At 36.9% G+C, this 18,909-nt stretch overlaps 1 protein-coding gene across 1 annotated transcript in view; it reads left to right on the top strand.

Moving 5' to 3' along the window:
• PGM5 (phosphoglucomutase 5) overlaps positions 1–18,909 on the top strand; it is a 223,434-nt gene that overhangs the window by 24,843 nt on the left and 179,682 nt on the right. Inside the window, exons 3-6 of the mRNA XM_049770951.1 lie at positions 7,115–7,261; positions 11,214–11,339; positions 14,262–14,452; positions 16,108–16,262. Coding sequence (XP_049626908.1) covers positions 7,115–7,261; positions 11,214–11,339; positions 14,262–14,452; positions 16,108–16,262 — 619 coding nt within the window. The remainder of the gene's footprint in view (positions 1–7,114; positions 7,262–11,213; positions 11,340–14,261; positions 14,453–16,107; positions 16,263–18,909) is intronic.

The raw sequence follows: 18,909 nt of genomic DNA, 5'->3' as shown, positions 1-18,909 counted from the left end.
TGGTTCTTACAAAGATTGTTGCAATATGAAAGTCATTTGTTTGATAGAAATATCAAGCTGTCTTGTCAAACACACTGAAGTAACCCAAAAATATATTTTAGAGCTCACAGAGCTTAAAAAGAGCAAAGATTATATATGCAACTAGACAAAACCTATTTCCGCATTTCCAATTTCTTGTTCAGATTGCTTGCATTTTCAGAATCTCTAAACATCTTAACTCTATGACTCTTTTTTTTTTTTTTTTTTTTTTTGGTTTTTGGGCCACACCCTGTGCCGCTCAGGGGTTACTCCTGGCTATGAGCTCAGAAGTTGCTCCTGGCTTCTTGGGGGACCATATGGGACACCGGGGGATCGAACCGCGGTCCGTCCTAGGCTAGCGCAGGCAAGGCAGGCACCTTACCTCCAGCGCCACCGCCCGGCCCCAGCTCTATGACTCTTAACTGGTGCATTTATCACATTGACATTGAGAGAGATAATTATCATAGAATTTAGTGTCGTCTTTGTGTAGAAGTTTACTGTGTCTTTTTGTCTTCTTGTCCTAAAATAGACCATTCAGTTTTTCTTTTCAGACTGGTTTTGAGTCTGTAAAGTTTCTGAGTTGTTGTTTATCCATGAAGCTATGTATAATTCCTTCAAACCTGAAAGTGAGTCTGTCAGGGTGCATTATTTTAGGCAAAGCATTCATTTCATTGAGTTTTATCATTATATCCCACCACTGCCTTCTAGCCTTGAGGGTTTCTTGTGACAGGTCTTCTGTAAATTGTAAGGATGCTCCTTTGAATGTAATTTTCCTTTTTGATCTGCTACTTTCAGTATTCTATTCTTATCTGTGGGATTCATCATTGCGACTAGTATGTGTCTTGGGTGCTTTTCTTCAGGTCTCTTTTAGCTGGTACTCTTTGGGCTTGTAGGATTTGGTTGCTTGCTGTCTTTAGCTTTGGAAGTTTCTCTGCAATGATGTCCTTGATTATTGATTCTTCCTGGGGATTATCTTCTTGGGTCTCTGTGACTCCAGTGATTCTTATGTTGTTTCTCTTGAGTTTATCAAAGACTTCTATTTTCGTCTGTTCACATTCTTTGAGTTTTTTATTTTATTATCTGGTCATTTGTTTTAAGGTTCTTTTCCATTGACTTTTGTTCGATGGAATTGTTAGGTACTTCATCTTCCAGCTCACTGATTTGGTCCTTAGCTGCTGTTAATCTGTTGGAGAGGCTTTTCAGTGAACTTTTTATTTTGGCTACTACATATTTCAGTCCTGTTATTTCAGTTTAGAGTTTTCTGATTTCTATTTTCATATCTTTGTTAATATTTCTCATTCGTTCAGCTTGATCCATGCTTTCTTTGAGTTCTTGAACATTTTCCATACTTTTTTTTCTCTAAACTCCTTATCTGAGAGGTTAAAGAGGTGGTTGGCACTTTTTGGATCATTAGAGCTGCCATCTTCCTTTCTATGTATTGCTTTGGCCTGTGTTGCCCATTGTCACTCCTGAAGTGTGATGTTTTTTGCATTTTGTGCCTGGGTTAATTGACTAGAAGATGTGTGCCACTGCGGAGTGAAGCAGGGTAGCTGGGCTTTTCTTGCTCCACCCTCCTTGGGCGGTGCCAGCTCACCTTTGATCATGTAGCTTCTACAGAAAGTTTCTGGGTGTGTTTGGTCCCCAAATTCACAGCTGATAATCAGATAGCAGCCACCTGCAATGGCATTCAATGGCAATCAGCATATTTAACGAGTTTTATTAAAAGGAATAGATTCATCTAATTATGGAGGTTGGGAAGTCTCAATTTTTCAGGCATTATATATTCAAACATCAATTCAGCACCAGTGTAACCTTCCCTTCACCAGGTCCCCCAATCTCCCACTCAGCTTGATATGTAAATTTCCCACAAGATTTTCTGTGATACTATTGGGCTGACAATATGATAAAATATAAAATATTGAGGGGTTGTATGTTGCTCAGGATTTATATATCTAAAACAAATTTGGTTCCTTAGGAATTTGATAAAAAGAAGTCATGGAGCTGAGTCATTTCTGTAAGAAGGCATAGGGGGTCATGTTGGGCTGCTGTAGTTCATGCAGAAAAGAGAATCTGTTCTTCCTAACCTCCTTCCTGAGAGTGCCAAAAAGGTATCAGCCTGGACTAGGATACCTGGGGAATATCGGTAGCCATTATTTTATTTTTTACTTTTTTCTTACTTTCTTGGGGGGCACACTTGGTGGATACTTGAGGTTTACTCCTTAATCTGAACTCAGAAATTATTCCTGGCAGGCTCGAGGGACCATATGGGATGCTGGGAATCAAACCCAATTGGCTGCATGCAAGGCAAACACCTTCCCCTCCCTGTGCTATCATTCTGGCCCTGTCTTTCTTACTTTTAATTATTTGCTTTTATGTATTGGAATAACTAATAAAACTAGCATTGCTATGGCACAAAGAGATTCAGTTGTTTTTTTTCTATTCAAAGTAAACTAAGTTTTAGTATGATAGCCTTCATTTGACATTTATAGGCATGTCATTTCTTTCAGTGTGTATCATACACAATCATCTGATGGAATTATTTAGAAGGCTATATCAATAGAATTAATAAATATATCCATGGAAATGGAATACATATGTACTGATATTAATTTTAAAATACATTTAGAGAATAATGCTATTTTAAGAAATTTTTAAGGATGCCAGAGTAGGAATGGAATCCATAATAAGAAATACTTATTTTTTAATGTTTAGAGAACAATACTTATTGTGTGTATAAATTTACTTAAGTCCCATTACAGCCTGATAAAGTTGAAGAATAAAATTTAACAAAACTTAGTCACAATTGGTAACTGTAAAATTCATTTAGAATTTAGTTCCAAGAAGGAGGTAGAACATATGGATAAAAAAGATATGGCTAGAAGCAACTGAAGGGATGCAGAATGGAAATTTTGGGAAATAATAATTTTGTTCAAAAGTGTAAGAAGAAAGTTACTACCAAGATAATGGAGCAAGAATAGAAAAGGGACTGGGTAAATGGAGATGTTTGGTAATAGGTACACTAAAATTTTGTTAAGGATTATAAAGAAGTTTTGAGTACCAATGTGAAGTTAAGTTCTCATAATTAGTGGGAGCCAATTAGTATGATTTTGTGGCTACCTTTAGAAATTCATGGGACTCTAGCATGGTAGCAGTGAAAGCAGATGATGGCAATGTTCCAGGATGAGGAAAACTATCATGAAACATATGACATAGTATCAAGAGGTTTAATAGTTTATAAGAATGCCTGATCATTTGCTTTAAGGTTCCTTTTCAATCTCTTCTGTTGTATGGAGTTCTGCATTTCATCTTCTAGTTCACTGATTCTGTCCTCAGCTGCTGTTACTCTGTTAGAGTGGCTTTCCATTGAAGTTTTCATTTCATCTACTGAGTTTTTCAGTCCTTTTATTTCAGTTTGGAGTTTCCTGATTTCTATCTTTGTAGTCTGTTCAGCTCGACCTATGCTTTCTTTGAGTTCTATGAACATCCTCTATATTTCTTTTCTGAAATCCTTATCTGAGAGGCTAAGAAGGAGGTTGGCACTTTTCATGTCATCAGAGCTGCCATCTTCATTCCCTATGCATGGTGTTGGCCTGCGTTGTTTCCTCATTGACACGCTTGTATTGTGAATTTTTACTATGGACTAGAAGCTGCGAGAAGCTGCGAAGTGAAGCAGAGTGGCCATGCTCTTCTGGTTCCACCCTTCGTGGGTGGAGAGGGCCTATCTTGCTTGGGAGCCCTGAAGAGAATATGTTCACTGGGATCTTTCTAAACTGTCTCACACAGGAAAGCAGGAAACCAATTAGGGAGGGAGCAGCCGACTTTTATAACGTCTCCTTAGTACCCAAGTACATGGCAGGAATCAGTTCTACCCTCATGGGCGGAGAGGGCCTATCTTGCTTAGGAGCCCTGAGGAAATTACATTCACTGGGAACTTTCTTGGCTGTCTCACACAGGAAAGCAAGAAACCAAGCAGGGAGGGAGCAGCCAGCTTTTATAATGTCTCCTCAGTGCCCTAGTACAGTGGTTGGCAACCTTTTTTTCAACTGAGCCAAATCTCGCCAAAACCACTATTGAAATTTATTTTGAGAGCCACACAGGGTGTGCACTGACAGAGGCTAGGAGCAGAGTCTCGACTCCTGGAGTGGCCGCCTGGCACACAGAAGAGCCAAATTAAAAGTGTAAAGAGCCATGTGTGGCTCTCGAGCTGCTGGTTGCTGACCACTGCCCTCATACATGGCAGGAATCAGCTCCACACTTCATGGGCTAAGAGGGCCTATCTTGCTTAGAAGCCCTGAGGAGATTATGTTTGCTAGGATCTTTCTCAACTGTCTCACACAGAAAAACAGGAAACCAAGCAGGGAGGAAGCAGCTGGCTTTTATAACGTCTCCTTAGTACCCAAGTACATGGCAGGAATCAGCTCCATCCTTTGAGGATGGAGAGGGCCTACCTTGCTTAGGAGCTCTGAGGAGATAATGTTTGCAGGGATCATTTTCAACTGTCTCACACAGAAAAGTAGGAAAAAAACTCTTATTTTTTTATTGATGAAAATGACCAAAGTCATTATAGTAGTGGATGTCAGAAATTTAGAGATTGCTGATGAACTTGGAGGCCATCAATATGGATAGTTATATGACATCATAGAATATTCTCTAGTGTGCTAGATCTTATTTTACTTTTTAAAATAGTTTTCATTGGCATTAAAGTTCAGAGTGAGATCTTTTAAAAAAATATTAGACATAGGTGCAGGAGCAATAGTACAGTGGATAGGGCATTTGCCTTACATCGAGCTGACCCAAGTTCAATTACCAGCACCCCATATTGTCCCCTGACCACTACCAGGAGTGCTTTTTGCACACAGAGCCAGGAATAACTTCTGAGCATTGCTAGGTTTCCTTCCCAACACACATAAAACGTTAGGAGTAAATAAAGCACAACTCAAAGTGGCACTTTGAGAGGGGGCTATTCATGCATTCTCTAATCTGGCAAGCAAAAAAAAACAAAATAAAACTAAGCAAGATAAATATTTTTTAATGTAGAAAGGATAAATGATGGTAAAGAGAAGAGGGATATATTTTTCTCTGTGATCTTCACACTACTTAAAGGAATTTGAGGGTAAATTCTATGGGTGCCCTTATATCTACTGGAATTGATTATGCTGTTACTTTCTATCAACAGATTTATTAAAGGTAATTGATTTACTAAATAGCTGCAAAATTTTAATGTATACAATTTGAAGTATTGTGTGCTATATTTTTGTGTGTTAAATGAATATTTATGGGGCAATAGTAAGGGTGGTATATTCTCAGCATACCATGATAGAAATATATGACTTATTACTTATTTTCAAAAAGTTTAGGAGCTGAATAAATATGGTAAAAAATAGGTTAAATGAAGAGTAAATTTTTCGTTAATATGGCCAAAAAAATTATCACACTACTATAGTTTTTGAATATGATCTGTTACATTTTTCTAGGACAGTTCAAAATGTGATTTGAAGAGTTTTATAGTTGTATTATATTAATAAGAGTAGCCTCACTTCGGGGTGTTCGGTAGTCATATGTGATTTGTTAATGGTGTTCTGAACAGTGAGTGTAGATATAAAGGTTAGATATAAAAGATATCAAGAAATCTTTCTGTTTTAAACAAAGTTGCGATATAGTTGGTGAGTGAGATTCAAACATGAAATCATATATCCATTATTTACATTTTAATTAACTAATTGCTTTTGGGGTCATACTTGGTAGTGCTAAAGGGTTACTCCTGACTTTTGTTCAAGAAATTCGAACCATATGGAATGCCAGAGATGTGAACCCAGGATGGCTATGTGCAAAGCTAGCAGCCTATCTGCTGAACTATCTCTCTGAATCATGGACATTGTAGACCTTTAAATTTACTTATTTAGGGGCTGGGCGGTGGCGCTAGAGGTAAGGTGCCTGCCTTGCCTGCACTAGCCTTGGATGGACCGCGGTTTGATCCCCTGGTGTCCCATATGGCCCCCCAAGCCAGGAGCGACTTCTGAGCGCATAGCCAGGAGTAACCCCTGAGCGTCACCGGGTGTGGCCCAAAAACCAAAAAAATAAAAAAATAAAAAAATTTACTTATTTATTTGAAGCTCAAACTTTTGACAAAACTTTAAACAGTTTTGCATTTATGATGTATAAATTAAAAAGAAAAGAAACACTAAGGGAGGACTAGTATTGAATCTGTCTTTAATTTACTTAAGTTGGCTACAGTTAACAACCTGGTTTTGTGATGAAATAGATTAAATGCCTTTATATAAATTTCATTTGAAGAATTTGGGAATGGAGTCAGACAGACAGTACAGTGACTAAAGTACTTGCCTTGCATGCAATCCAGTCTCAATACCTGGCATCACATACACTCCCCTGAGCCATGACAGCGGTGATCACTGAACACAGTTGGGTGTGGCCCAAACCCCAACACAACAAAACATACAAAAACAAAAAAAAAAAAATAACTTGGGAGTTTTTTTTGAAAATGTGTGTAGGAAAAACAATTTATTCTATTAAACCCATACTTCTTTCAAATATATATCCTGTAAGTGTCTCATATCCTGAATAAAACTGATTGCATAATCAGGACTCCCTGACAGGTGTGATACTATTTTTAGAGATGATGTATCATTGCTTAGAAGTGGGTAAAACAAACAAGCATATGGGTTATTAGCCTACATTTAGCTGGTGAAACTGATCAAATTTCCTCTATAGTGCATGAATGCAGCATAAAAAAAATACCAAGACTGGAGCCGGAGCAGTGGCTCAAGTGGTAGGGCGTTTGCCTTGCATGCACTAATCTAGGACGGACCATGGTTTGATCCCCCAGTGTCCCTTCTGGTCTCCCAAGCCAGGAGCGATTTCTAAGTAATCCCTAAGTATTACCGGGTATGGCCCAAAAAAAAAAACAAAACAAAAACAAAACAAAATAACAAGGCAAATTCTTGTCCATTGTTTAGAGAATAAATGAATCTTTCTCCTGATTGGTGGTGGAGGAGGAGGTAACTAACAGTTGTTTGATTGAAGTATTAGACCCTATAAGAAGATTGACTTTTGATATCACTTTATTTTCAAATTTTAGGTCCTGCTCCAGATGCTGTCTCAGACAAAATCTATCAGATCAGCAAAACAATTGAAGAATATGCCATCTGCCCAGATCTTCGAATAGACCTATCTAGACTAGGAAGGCAAGAATTTGACCTAGAGAACAAATTTAAACCATTTAGAGGTAATATGCTATATTTGAAGAAGTAGAATCCCTTACTCTATGGGGGTGCTCTGGTTTCTATGGAACCTATGAACATTGTATGTCCAAAGTGACTCTTGTTAATTTCATGGCATCTAAATGTGGAACAGAGGAGAGATGAGAGCAGCAGAGAAGTTAGAACTGCTAACTTTCTAAAACTGCCTTCTCCATCTTATGACATATTCAGCACAGGCAAATTTCAGGACTGATTCTGACAGCATTCCAAAAATAAGCAGTGAAATTGTCATAATGTGCCTATATTTTTCTAATCAATGAAGTTAAAGAGGCTGGCATGAATATTTCTGTTAAGTCAAGAAAGTGGCTTGCAAATTTCCCTTAGAAATTTGATGTTTCTTTTTCAAACATGAATCATGTAGTTGAACTTGATTCAGTGTATGAAAATTCATCATTTGCCCTATACTAAGCACATAATAGTTTGCAAGTAATTCAGTAGACTAAATGGATTTATAAAAATGGTTGAAAATTTGTGATGTGAGTTCAACCTCCCCATAGTCTCTTGTGATGAGAAATAGGGACAGTCCCACATTTTGTGATTCCTTGGCCTGGAATGTGAAAGACTGCGCTGAAAGAACCTGCACAGCAATTGCAGGGTTGTAAGTTCAAATCCTAGTGTCACAAGTTACTAGGGATCTACACTATTAAGGGTTGTGAAGTTGCTTAGTGACTTAGAAAACGAATAGAGGGGGCCGGCGAGGTGGCGCTAGAGGTAAGGTGTCTGCCTTGCAAGCGCTAGCCAAGGAAGGACCGCGGTTCGATCCCCTGGCGTCCCATATGACCCCCCAAGCCAGGGGCAATTTCTGAGCACTTAGCCAGGAGTAACCCCTGAGCATCAAATGGGTGTGGCCCCAAAAACCAAAAAAAAATGTAAAAAAGAAAATGAACAGAGCAAGTAGAGATTGTGTATGAGACATGAAATTTAAGGTAGCTAAAAATAGATGAAGAACATGGTTTATGACCACATGGCATTTTAGGGATAGAGAAAAGTTGGGCTGTTCAGGGTTGACAGTGTTGAGACCATATCCTATATTTCTCTTGAAAAATTTTGAGGCAATTGTTTGCTTAGCTATTTATCAGAAATTAATTGAAAGCCAATTGATACTTATGAAACATGGCACAGCTTTAATTACTGGTTGGAAGTACATATACATAGATGTTTGACAACTGAAATGAAAGATCATATTTAAAATATCTTAAATATTCTTGATTACTAGTTTGTAAAAACTGAAAATAAAAATGATAAAAATTGGGTCTACCATTAGGAAGAAGTTACTTTTGATTTATATCATTTGTTTTTTAATAAATTCATTTTTAGTTCTAGTATCTCCACAACGTGTCTAATTGTCTAAGAGACCCATGCCTTTGGCAAGCTCAGATTTAGATCCATATTGTCTCAGTGATAGTCTGAAAAGTTTTCTAAAATGCAATAGAGGAGCCAGCCAAAGTGATAGCACAGTGGTAGGGCATTTGCCTTGTACGCTGCTGATACAGGATGGACCCGGGTTCTATCCCCAGCATCCTGTATGATCCCACAAGCCTGCCAGGAGTGATTTCTGACCACAGAGCCAGGAGTAATCCCTGAGCTCCACTGGGTGTGGCCCAAAAACAACAACAACAAAATGCAATAGATATGAAGAAGAAGGCAGAAGGATTTCTTAGCTTTTAAGAATGTGGATATTAATGTTAAAGATAATTTATATGCTGTGCTCTTACCATTTTAACTGTTGAGCAAAGCTTGAGTTAATTGAAAACAAATTAGCCCTTGGCATTTGGTCAGATGTCTGAACTATTTGATGTAAATTTTCTATTTTCACGGAATTATAACTTTAGCTCCTTCCTTTTTTTTTTAGAGGCTTATTAGTAATATGTTAAGTGAGGGTTAAGTATTTCACAATTCCAATATATTTTTTAAAATTCAGTCTATTTGAAAAAGTGGATAAACAATGTATATAAATTTTAAACTTTACATATTTAGAGAGCAGGCTTCTGAATTAAAATTCTGGCTTAGAGGCAGTTATTCATTATTGCTATGAAGACTATTGCTGATGATTGATTATATATGAATGGCTAAGTTTGCAAAGTGAGTGTATTCTGAATTTATATGTATATATCTGTCAAGTAAATGGAAAAGACTTTTAAGTTTTGCTCATTAATTGGTTCCAAACACGGCAGAACATTTGTTTTCAATGATGATTTCTGGCATTTACCCTGAATTATTTCATTGGTACTAGTTGCACATACATAAGACCACCTAAATTCAGGAATGGGTTCTTTGTGCCAATTTTGATACCTGATCTGGTGGACAAAATAGTATTTCGTAACTAGGACTTACTGTTAAAAGTACTCATTTTTGTTTCGTACCAGCTAAGTTATTTTTGATCAGTTTCCACAGAAGACAAGTGGTACGCCAAGATCCTTCCTTCCTTCCTTCCTTCCTTCCTTCCTTCCTTCCTTCCTTCCTTCCTTCCTTCCTTCCTTCCTTCCTTCCTTCCTTCCTTCCATCCTTCCTTCCTTCCTTCCTCTCTTCTTTCCTTCCTTCCTCTCTTCTTTCCTTCCTTCCTCTCTTTCTTTCTCCCTTCTTTCCTTCCTCCTTCTTTCCTTCTTTCCTTCCTTCCTTCTTTCTTTCTTTCTTTCTTTCTTTCTTTCTTTTTCTTTCTTTTCTTTCTTTCTTTCTTTCTTCTTTCTTTCTTTCTTTCTTTTCTTTCTTTCTTCTTCTTTCTTTCTTTCTTTCTTTCTTCTTTCTTTCTTTCTTTCTTTCTTCTTTCTTTCTTTCTTTCTTTCTTCTTTTTTCTTCTTTCTTTCTTTCTTTCTTTTTTTCTTCTCTTCTCTCTTTCTCTCTCTCTCTTTCTTTCTTTCTTTCTTCTCTCCTCTTTCTTTCTTTCTTTCTTTCTTTCTTTCTTCTTTCTCTTTCTTCTTTCTTTCTTTCTTTCTCTCTTCTTTCTTTTTCTTTCTTTTCTTTCTTTTTCTTTCTTTTCTTTCTTCTTCTTTCTTTTTTCTCTCTCTCTTTCTCTCTCTCTTTCTTTCTCTCTCTCTTTCTTTCTTTCTTTCTTCTCTCTCTTTCTTTCTTTTTTTCTTTCTTTCTTTCTTCTTTTCTTTCTCTTTCTTTCTTTCTTTCTTTCTTTCTTTTTCTTTCTTTCTTTCTTTCTCTTTCTTTCTTTCTTTCTTTCTTTCTTTCTTTTCTTTCTTTCTCTCTTCTCTTTCTCTCTCTCTCTCTTTCTTTCTTTCTTTCTTTCTTTCTTTCTTTTCTCTTTCTCTTTCTTTTCTTTCTTTCTTTCTTTCTTTCTTTTCTTTCTTTCTTTCTTTCTTTCTTTCTCTTCTTTCTTTCTTCTTTCTCTTTCTTCTTCTTTCTTTCTTTTTCTTTCTTTCTTTCTTTCTTTTCTTTTCTTTTCTTTCTTTCTTCTATCACACCCATAGTTTTCAGGTCTTACTCCTGGCTCTGTGTTCAGGGATCACTTCTGGTGGGACGCGAGAGATTGTATGTGTTGCCAGGGATTGAACCTAGTCAGCTGCATGCAAGACAAATGCCTACATTCTGTACTATTGCTCCAGATGCTACTAAGATGCCTCTTAACACGAATGTGTATGTGTTTTAAAAAAAGATAGGTGTAGGTTAATAAAACATCATTTCACCTTAGTAGCTTTATTTTTGTGGTTGATTTTTTTCATTTACAATAGATTCTTTGGTATTATTTATAAGCATTGATCACCTGATATGTTTATGGCATCTTGATTGTGCTTAAATTTTTATTTTTTTCTACAAATGAATGTTTTATTTCCCATGTAATGAATGGAGTTATGAGGGAATTGTGATTGAAGTTACATGCCATTAGGACAGTGGTTCTTTTGATGCCTCTGAAATATGGATTATCTTCATGGATATGATTACTGATGTTTCTAATTGTCTTCTTATCTACAGTAGAGATAGTGGATTCTGTGGATATCTATCTCAACCTCCTTAAGAACATCTTTGACTTTAATGCCATCAAGAGTTTGTTGACTGGGCCCGGGCAACTGAAGATACGGATTGATGCAATGCATGGAGGTAAGCACCTGGTCATCTACCAACTGGTAGCCAAGAATTTTGTGTTTTATTTTCCTTTGGTTTGGTTTCGATTTTGGGCCACACCTGGTGATGCTCAGGGTTTACTCCTGCCTATGTGCTCAGAAATAGCTCCTGGCTTGGGGGACCATATGCGACGCTAGGGGATTGAACCGCTGTCCATCCTAGGTCAGCCTCCTGCAAGTCAAACCCTCTACCACTGTGCCACTACTCTGGCCCCGAGACAAGAATATTTAAGGCAACCAAGACTTACATTGGGCTTTGGAGATTCTGCTGAAAGTTAGACTTATTGATACTCATACAGCTGTGTATGTTCAGACATTTGAAATACTCTCAAAGTTTCTTCCTCCCTCCCTCTCTCTCTCTCTCTCTCTCTCTTTTTATATTTTTGTTTTTGTTTCATCACATCCAGTGGTGCTCAGAGGTTAGTCCTGACTCTTCACTCTGGTATCTTTTCTGGTGGGATCCGAGGACCATGTGGGATGCCAGAGATTGAACTCTAGTCTGCAAGGCAAGAGCCCCACCCACTGAACTATCTCTCTGGCCTTTGTACTATCTCTCTAGCCTCAGTCTCTCTCTCCCTCTCTCCCTCCCTTAAAAACATTTTCATTTAGCTACCATGATTTTTAAATTTACAATACTACCAATGATAGAATTTAATGTATAAAGCATTACATCACTCTCCCCAGCAGAGCATTGATTTCCCTCCATCATTGTCTTAGTGTCTCTCATTCTAAAAAAAATTAGCTTCTCTTTTCAAATAGAACTTACTTCTCATTGTCCTGCTTGTATTATTTGGCCAGATCTAGAAATTAGTCACTTTGATTTAGGATGGAGGATACTGATTGGATTGATCTAAATTACCCCCACATCTTGGATAAAGTTTACAACAGAACCACCATGAAATAAAATAGGAAAGGGATTTGTTTTCCAAAGGAAAGCCAAAATGTTTCTACTGGTATAAGGGAAAAACGGGTGTTGGGCAAGCAAGATCAACTCTGTGCTATATTAATGAAAAATAGGTAGAAAACTTTATATTTCAGCCAACAGGAATATATGATGCTTCCAATTATATGCTATATTCCATCCCACTTTCTGATCCCTTATTTATATTGTTCTTTACATTTGAAAGATGTCCTCCCTTGAAAAAATATTTATTATGTCTCTAAGTTCTTCCAAGGGCTTTAATTTACTTTTGTTTAATTATTTCATAAGTATATATTGGACAAAATTGTTTTGATAATTCTATAGATGTGATTTATTCTATACAAGATTGAGATCAGTAATGCAGGAACAGTGATTTGTAAAAATCTCCTTCATTTCTAGCATAGGAACAAATGTTATTGGAAGGTATTCCATAAATGTGCGGGTTTATTGTTTTGTTTTGTGTTATGTTGTATTGCTTACTGGGATATATCTGGTTGTGTTTGGGCCTAACTCCTGGCCCTACACTCATAAATTACTCCTCAATGGTGCCTAGGGGATCGTGTATAATTTGGGGATCAAACTCAGCTTATCTATGTGCAAAGCAGGGGCATTACTCACTGTACTATCTCTCCAGTTCTTATACATGTGTGTTGAACTGAAAAACATGGCTCCCTAACATTTATTTTGTAAATATGGTTAGTTTTAGATGCTTATGTTGTTTACACACTTTGCACAATTGAAATGATTGCAGGAACAAAAAATAATAGCAGAGCCTTTTAGTGCTTTTGCATATATTTAACTAAAGCTTTTAATACATAAAAAGCAACAACTTATGTTTTAGAGCAATTAATTTCTTTCTGACAACATTGTAGAACAGTTTTATAGAATAATTATTTTTGTTTTTGTTTTTTTGGCCACACCCATTTGATGCTCAGGGGTTTCTCCTGGCTAAGAGCTCAGAAATCACCCCTGGCTTGGGGGGAACATATGGGACATTGGAGGATAGAACTGCGGTCCTTCCTTGGCTATCGCTTACAAGGCAGACACCTTACGTCTAGCGCCACCTCTCCGGCCCCTTTATAGAATAATTTAATGAGGGGCTGGTGAGGTGGCTCTAGAGGTACCGTATTTGCCGGCGTATAAGACGACCCCTAATTTTGCAGTTAAAACATAGGTTTAGGCCTATATTCGCTTTATCAGACAGAATGTTCCTGTTTTGCAACTGTATGTACCACAGCGAGCCAATCACAACAAGCAAAGGTTCAAAGGTTATACTGTAATAGACTTCCTCTCTGACTCTGGCCAATCTGAGCAGGCTTTTTACAGTGTAGATTCGGGTCCAGAACATTGTCTAATTTGCATGCATAAAAAGCCTGCTTGGATTGGCTGAGTTAGAGAGGCGGTCCGAGTAGCCTTGCAGTGATTGGTGCAGGATCGAGTTGGAAAATTCGTTTTGTGGCAATATTCAGACAATTTTCGTTTAGCGGCATATTGAAACATTTTTCGGGATATACTCGGCGTATAAGACGACCCCCGATTTTCGGTTGACATTTTTTTTGTTTCAAAAGTTGTCTTATATGCCGGAAAATACGGTAAGGTGTCTGCCTTGCAAGTGCTAGCCAAGGAAGGACCTCAGTTCGATTCCCGGGCATCTCGTATAGTCTGCCCAAGCCAGGGGCAATTTCTGAGCCAGGAGTAACCCCTGAGCATCAAATGGGTGTGGCCAAAAAAAACCCCCAAAAAATAATTTAATAAAATTTGATTATTGGAATATGTTTTATGTGTTAAAACAGTACCTGAACATAGGAAATGTCCAACAAATAATACTCAAAAAGTATTATTATGTGTTGTCCTGAAACAACTTATGGAATTTATCATCTCCTATCCTGTTATTAAAATAATTCTCTTGTTCTAACCAGCCTGAAATACCCTTTGAGTTTTCTGTAAATATTTAGTATTACTGTGTATTTTTTCTAGTTATGGGACCATATGTGAGAAAAGTCCTGTGTGATGAGCTGGGAGCCCCAGCTAATTCTGCAATCAATTGTGTTCCCTTGGAAGATTTTGGAGGGCAGTGTCCTGACCCAAACTTGACATATGCAACAACCCTTCTGGAAGCTATGAAAGGTGGAGAGTATGGATTTGGAGCTGCATTTGATGCTGATGGGGTAAGAAGGAATCTTTTCTGCCTGGTGGTCAACATTTATAAGACTCATTTCTATCTTTCTGCAGTAAACATGTTATCTACATATATCTTTCCTGCATTATTGATTGTCTTCAAGGAACTTCTGCTATAGGATGGAAGTCAAAAGGACATCATTAAATGTAATAAATAAAAGACATGAATGACAAAAGTAAATGAAAATATAAAAAATATAAGCATAACAAAATGCAAAGGAAAAAATTCTAGATTCTTAAATACAATTATTAATGAGTTTAGATTTATTTTAACACAGCATTCATACCAATGCAGTGTGAAAAGGACTGATTTTTCTTGTGAATTTTACTCAAACATTTGCTTTCCAACTCTTTTATTCTATATTGATTTTAATATTAAATATTTAATGGATAAATATTATTTGACAGTGTGAAATAGAGAATGGAGAAATAGAGAAATACAATGGAGAAATAAAACTAAACAGGCAGCTGGTTAAATACAATAAAAGTTTGGTGAAGATGGTTAATTTGTTAAGGCAAAATGAAATAAGTTAGCAGACAATTTTTTTTCTGTTATGAAAATATTGCCTTGTGGTAATCAGTCATGCAGCAAAATAAAATCCTTTTGGAAAAATACCTAGAACCTCGCTTATCATAAGGTGAGGCAAACATTAAAAACTAGAGAATTGATGAACATTTTTTTTTTTTTTTTGGTTTTTGGGCCACACCCGGTAACGCTCAGGGGTTACTCCTGGCTATGTGCTCAGAAGTTGCTCCTGGCTTGGGGGACCATATGGGACACCGGGGGATCGAACCGCGGTCCGTCCAAGGCTAGCGCAGGCAAGGCAGGCACCTTACCTTTAGCGCCACCGCCCGGGCCCGAGAATTGATGAACATTTTATGGATAGCATGTAACAGCTTTGTCTCTACAGCCACTTATAAATGTTTAGTGGCTGAGTACTACAATTACATAATCACAAATTTTATTTATTACTAGTTTACTATCCTACTAGAAAGATGTTATCTCATTTAAGAAAGTTACAAATAATTCAGGAGTGACCCCTGGTCACAGAGCCAAGAGTAAACCCTGAACAAAGCTGAGTGATTCAAGAACAAAAACAGGCTGTAGTGATAATAGAGCACGGAAGGCATTTGACTTGTATGAGGATGACCAGAGTTTTATCTTTGGCATTCAATATAGTCTCTGAGCACCTTCAGGATTGATTCTTAACTGCAGAACCAGATCTAAGCCCTGAGAACAACTAGGTGTAGCCCCAAAACCAAACATAAAAAAGCAAACAAATAAAAGAGAGGAACATGATTGATGAAGCTCATCTTTATTTTGTTCAAGGCACCATGTTAAAGATCCAGGTATTTCAGCAATAGCCCCTGCTTTCTATTTTAATTGGGGGGAAGGTCAGAATTAAGTATATTGTGAGATAATTACGCACAATTCAACTGGTAGGACACTTTCCTTTTGCCAGTGTCTTGGGATTATAATATTCAAATCATAAGGGAAAGATTTTTGTGCCCTTGATAGCTTCTCGGAATTTTTTTTAGGTGGGTTATCTATAGAATGCAGTGAAGTGAATGGAGATGATCATAGGAATGAACTGTGAGTAGCAGATGTCTCTCTCTGACCATTTTCACGCATTCCTCTCCACAGGACCGTTATATGATCCTTGGCCAAAATGGCTTCTTCGTGAGCCCTTCTGATTCCCTGGCCATTATTGCCGCCAACCTCTCTTGCATTCCATATTTCCGTCAGATGGGAGTCCGCGGGTTTGGAAGGAGTATGCCTACCAGCACTGCCTTGGACAGGTAAGCAAGAAGTTTCTGGTGAAACTTTATGCTAGATCTCTGAGGTCCATGTTCCCTCCATTTGTAGCTGTCACTCATGTTGTGCTACAATACTAGGGACTTGTTGAAACATGGGAACTTGGAGATATGGTAGAGGGAACTAGGCAGGGGCATGAAGAATCAGAGGAACTTGATTCTTGATTTAGTCACTGATTAGTCATGGAGACTTAGGAGACATTTTTTTATCCCTGGGCTTCAGTTTACTAATCTTTAGAATGAGGAATATAATAGTATATTCTTTATGTGGATTATTTTAGGTATAACTGTGATTCATGTAGATCATTTGAAATATTGCCTGGTGTAAATGAAATACTTTGCAAATGTTTACTAACAAAACTATGTGCAGTAAATGAGGTAGAAAGAACATGGGTTTTGATGTTAATATGTTAAATACTATATGCACACTTATTAGGGCTGTGAAACAAGGATGACATATTAGAGGTTTGTTGTGAGAATAAAATGATATTTGCTTACTGGTGTCTGATGGGAGATTCACTTATTTGGTGATCAAACAGTTTAAGTTTCTTCCTCAATGTCCAACTCACTGCTATTTTTACCCTTGGTTTTTGGGCCACATCAAGTGCTACTCAGGGCTTAGTTTTAGCTCTGTACTCAGAGATAACTTCTGGTTGGTTTTGGGAGGGCATATTGAGTGTGGAGGATAGATTGAACTCAGATTGTCTGCATGTAAACATGGCAAATACAACAGATAGTACCTATTGTACTATTTCTTTAGTTCACCATTGCTACTATCTTTAAAATTTTGTCTTATACATGAACCCATTTCAGACTCTAATATTTTCAAGCAACATGTGTAAATTTTGAAGCAGTACATGTAAATGGTAAGAAGTTAGAATAAAGAAAATACTCATATCCCTCTCCCTGAGTTTCTTATATTTAAGGAAAAATATTTTTCCTATTAGATTTCTTCTATGTATACATACTATGTATATATATGTATATATATATGTAATAGAGTTGTCTTTTTGGTAATATTAAAGGGATTTGAAAGTATCTACTGTCCTCTAACTTATTTTTTCTTCATTGATAACAATACCCAACTTTGTAAATAGATTTTTATTTAATTAAAAATGAACAAATTCCCTTTGAGTAACCTTCAAAGGTCCTGTTAAGGGTAGTTTGCCCAGTGTGGCATTCTAAGACTTTTTATTGTCATCTGGTGGTTAACTCCCTTAAGCAGTCACACAATCAGTGGTGCTCAGGGATTACTCCTGGCTTGGTGTTTAGATATCATTCCTCATGGAGCTTGGGGAACCACATAAGGTGATCAAACTGTTGGCCACATGCAAAGTAAGTGCTCTGTCCTTTGTATATGGTCCTACCCTGACAGTGATTTGAAGAGAATTGACCAATTGTTCTGAAGAATCTTCTGGTTTTGTGTGGTTATTTGATCCTGGTATTATTTAATCATTTATGGGGCAATCATACAGAGAAATGGATTATTTTCTATAAACTTTAAGTATCCAGCAGTGTTTAAGGTCTATTGCTGACTTTGTTGTCAGGAGTGACCTCTGGCTGTGTTCAGGGAATTCTATCAGGTTCCAGGGATTTGAACCAGGGTCAATGAGATGCGAAGTATCTTAACTTTGTCTTAACCAAGGTGTCTTAACCTCTGTATTATTTCTCTGGACTTCAATGAGTGTTGAAAGATGTATGCATCTGTGTATACTTTAATCAATTAAGATAGTAGAATATTTCCAGAACTCCCAAAAGTTCTCCTTTTGAAGCTTCCTTACAATTCTCTGTAGACAACAGTTTATCTAGTTTCTATTGCCATATATGTTTTGACTTGCTTTTGTGTCTTCACATAAGTAGAATCTATATAGTATGTATATGTCGTTTTATTAATAAAGAGTTTTAAATTTATCTATATCAATTGCATGTGTTGGTAGCTATGGTGGCCTACTGACTACTTGTACTACATCATATTTTGTTGCTATATAGTAAAGAAATATATAAATATGTCACATTTTTTCAATATTTTGTTGATAAAAATTTGGTTACATTCAGTCATTAGCTATCTGAATTTTGCTGCTATGTGCACATTTTTTTAACATACCTGACTCTCTGTTCAGAGATTTCCTGTCTGGACTCTGAGACCATATGTAGGACCAGGGATAAATTGAACCCAGATCAGTCACATGCAAAGCAAGCTCCTTACTTGCTATATTATCACTCCAGCCCTGCCATGTGCATTCTTATTGTGGAGACATTTTCATTCCTTTTGGGTAAATATCTAGGAATAGAATGTTTGTGGACTGAGTAGATGGATGTTTTATTCTATAAACTAATCTCATAAATTTTAATTCTTATAATTTATAATAAATTATTCAAGTTTTAATTGAGGTAATGTTTAATTACTCAATATTTAGTTTTATACTCTTATTTGCAAGTTATAGTTGTTTTATATCTTCACCAGTATTAGATATCTGCCTTTACTATTTTAGTCATTTTATTGAATAACTTTATTTCTGTACATAAATTATTTCAGTAAGTTTTGAATTCATTAAGCATAACTTTATTGGCTAGTGATGTTGAGATAATTTTCATATGCTTCTTTCTAAAACATTTTTATATGTTCAAAATG

The sequence above is a fragment of the Suncus etruscus genome, chromosome 3 (genome assembly GCF_024139225.1).
Source record: "Suncus etruscus isolate mSunEtr1 chromosome 3, mSunEtr1.pri.cur, whole genome shotgun sequence".
NCBI lineage: Eukaryota > Metazoa > Chordata > Mammalia > Eulipotyphla > Soricidae > Suncus > Suncus etruscus.
The sequence above is the reverse complement of the archived record's forward strand: the minus strand, read 5'-3'. Positions and strand labels throughout refer to the sequence as shown.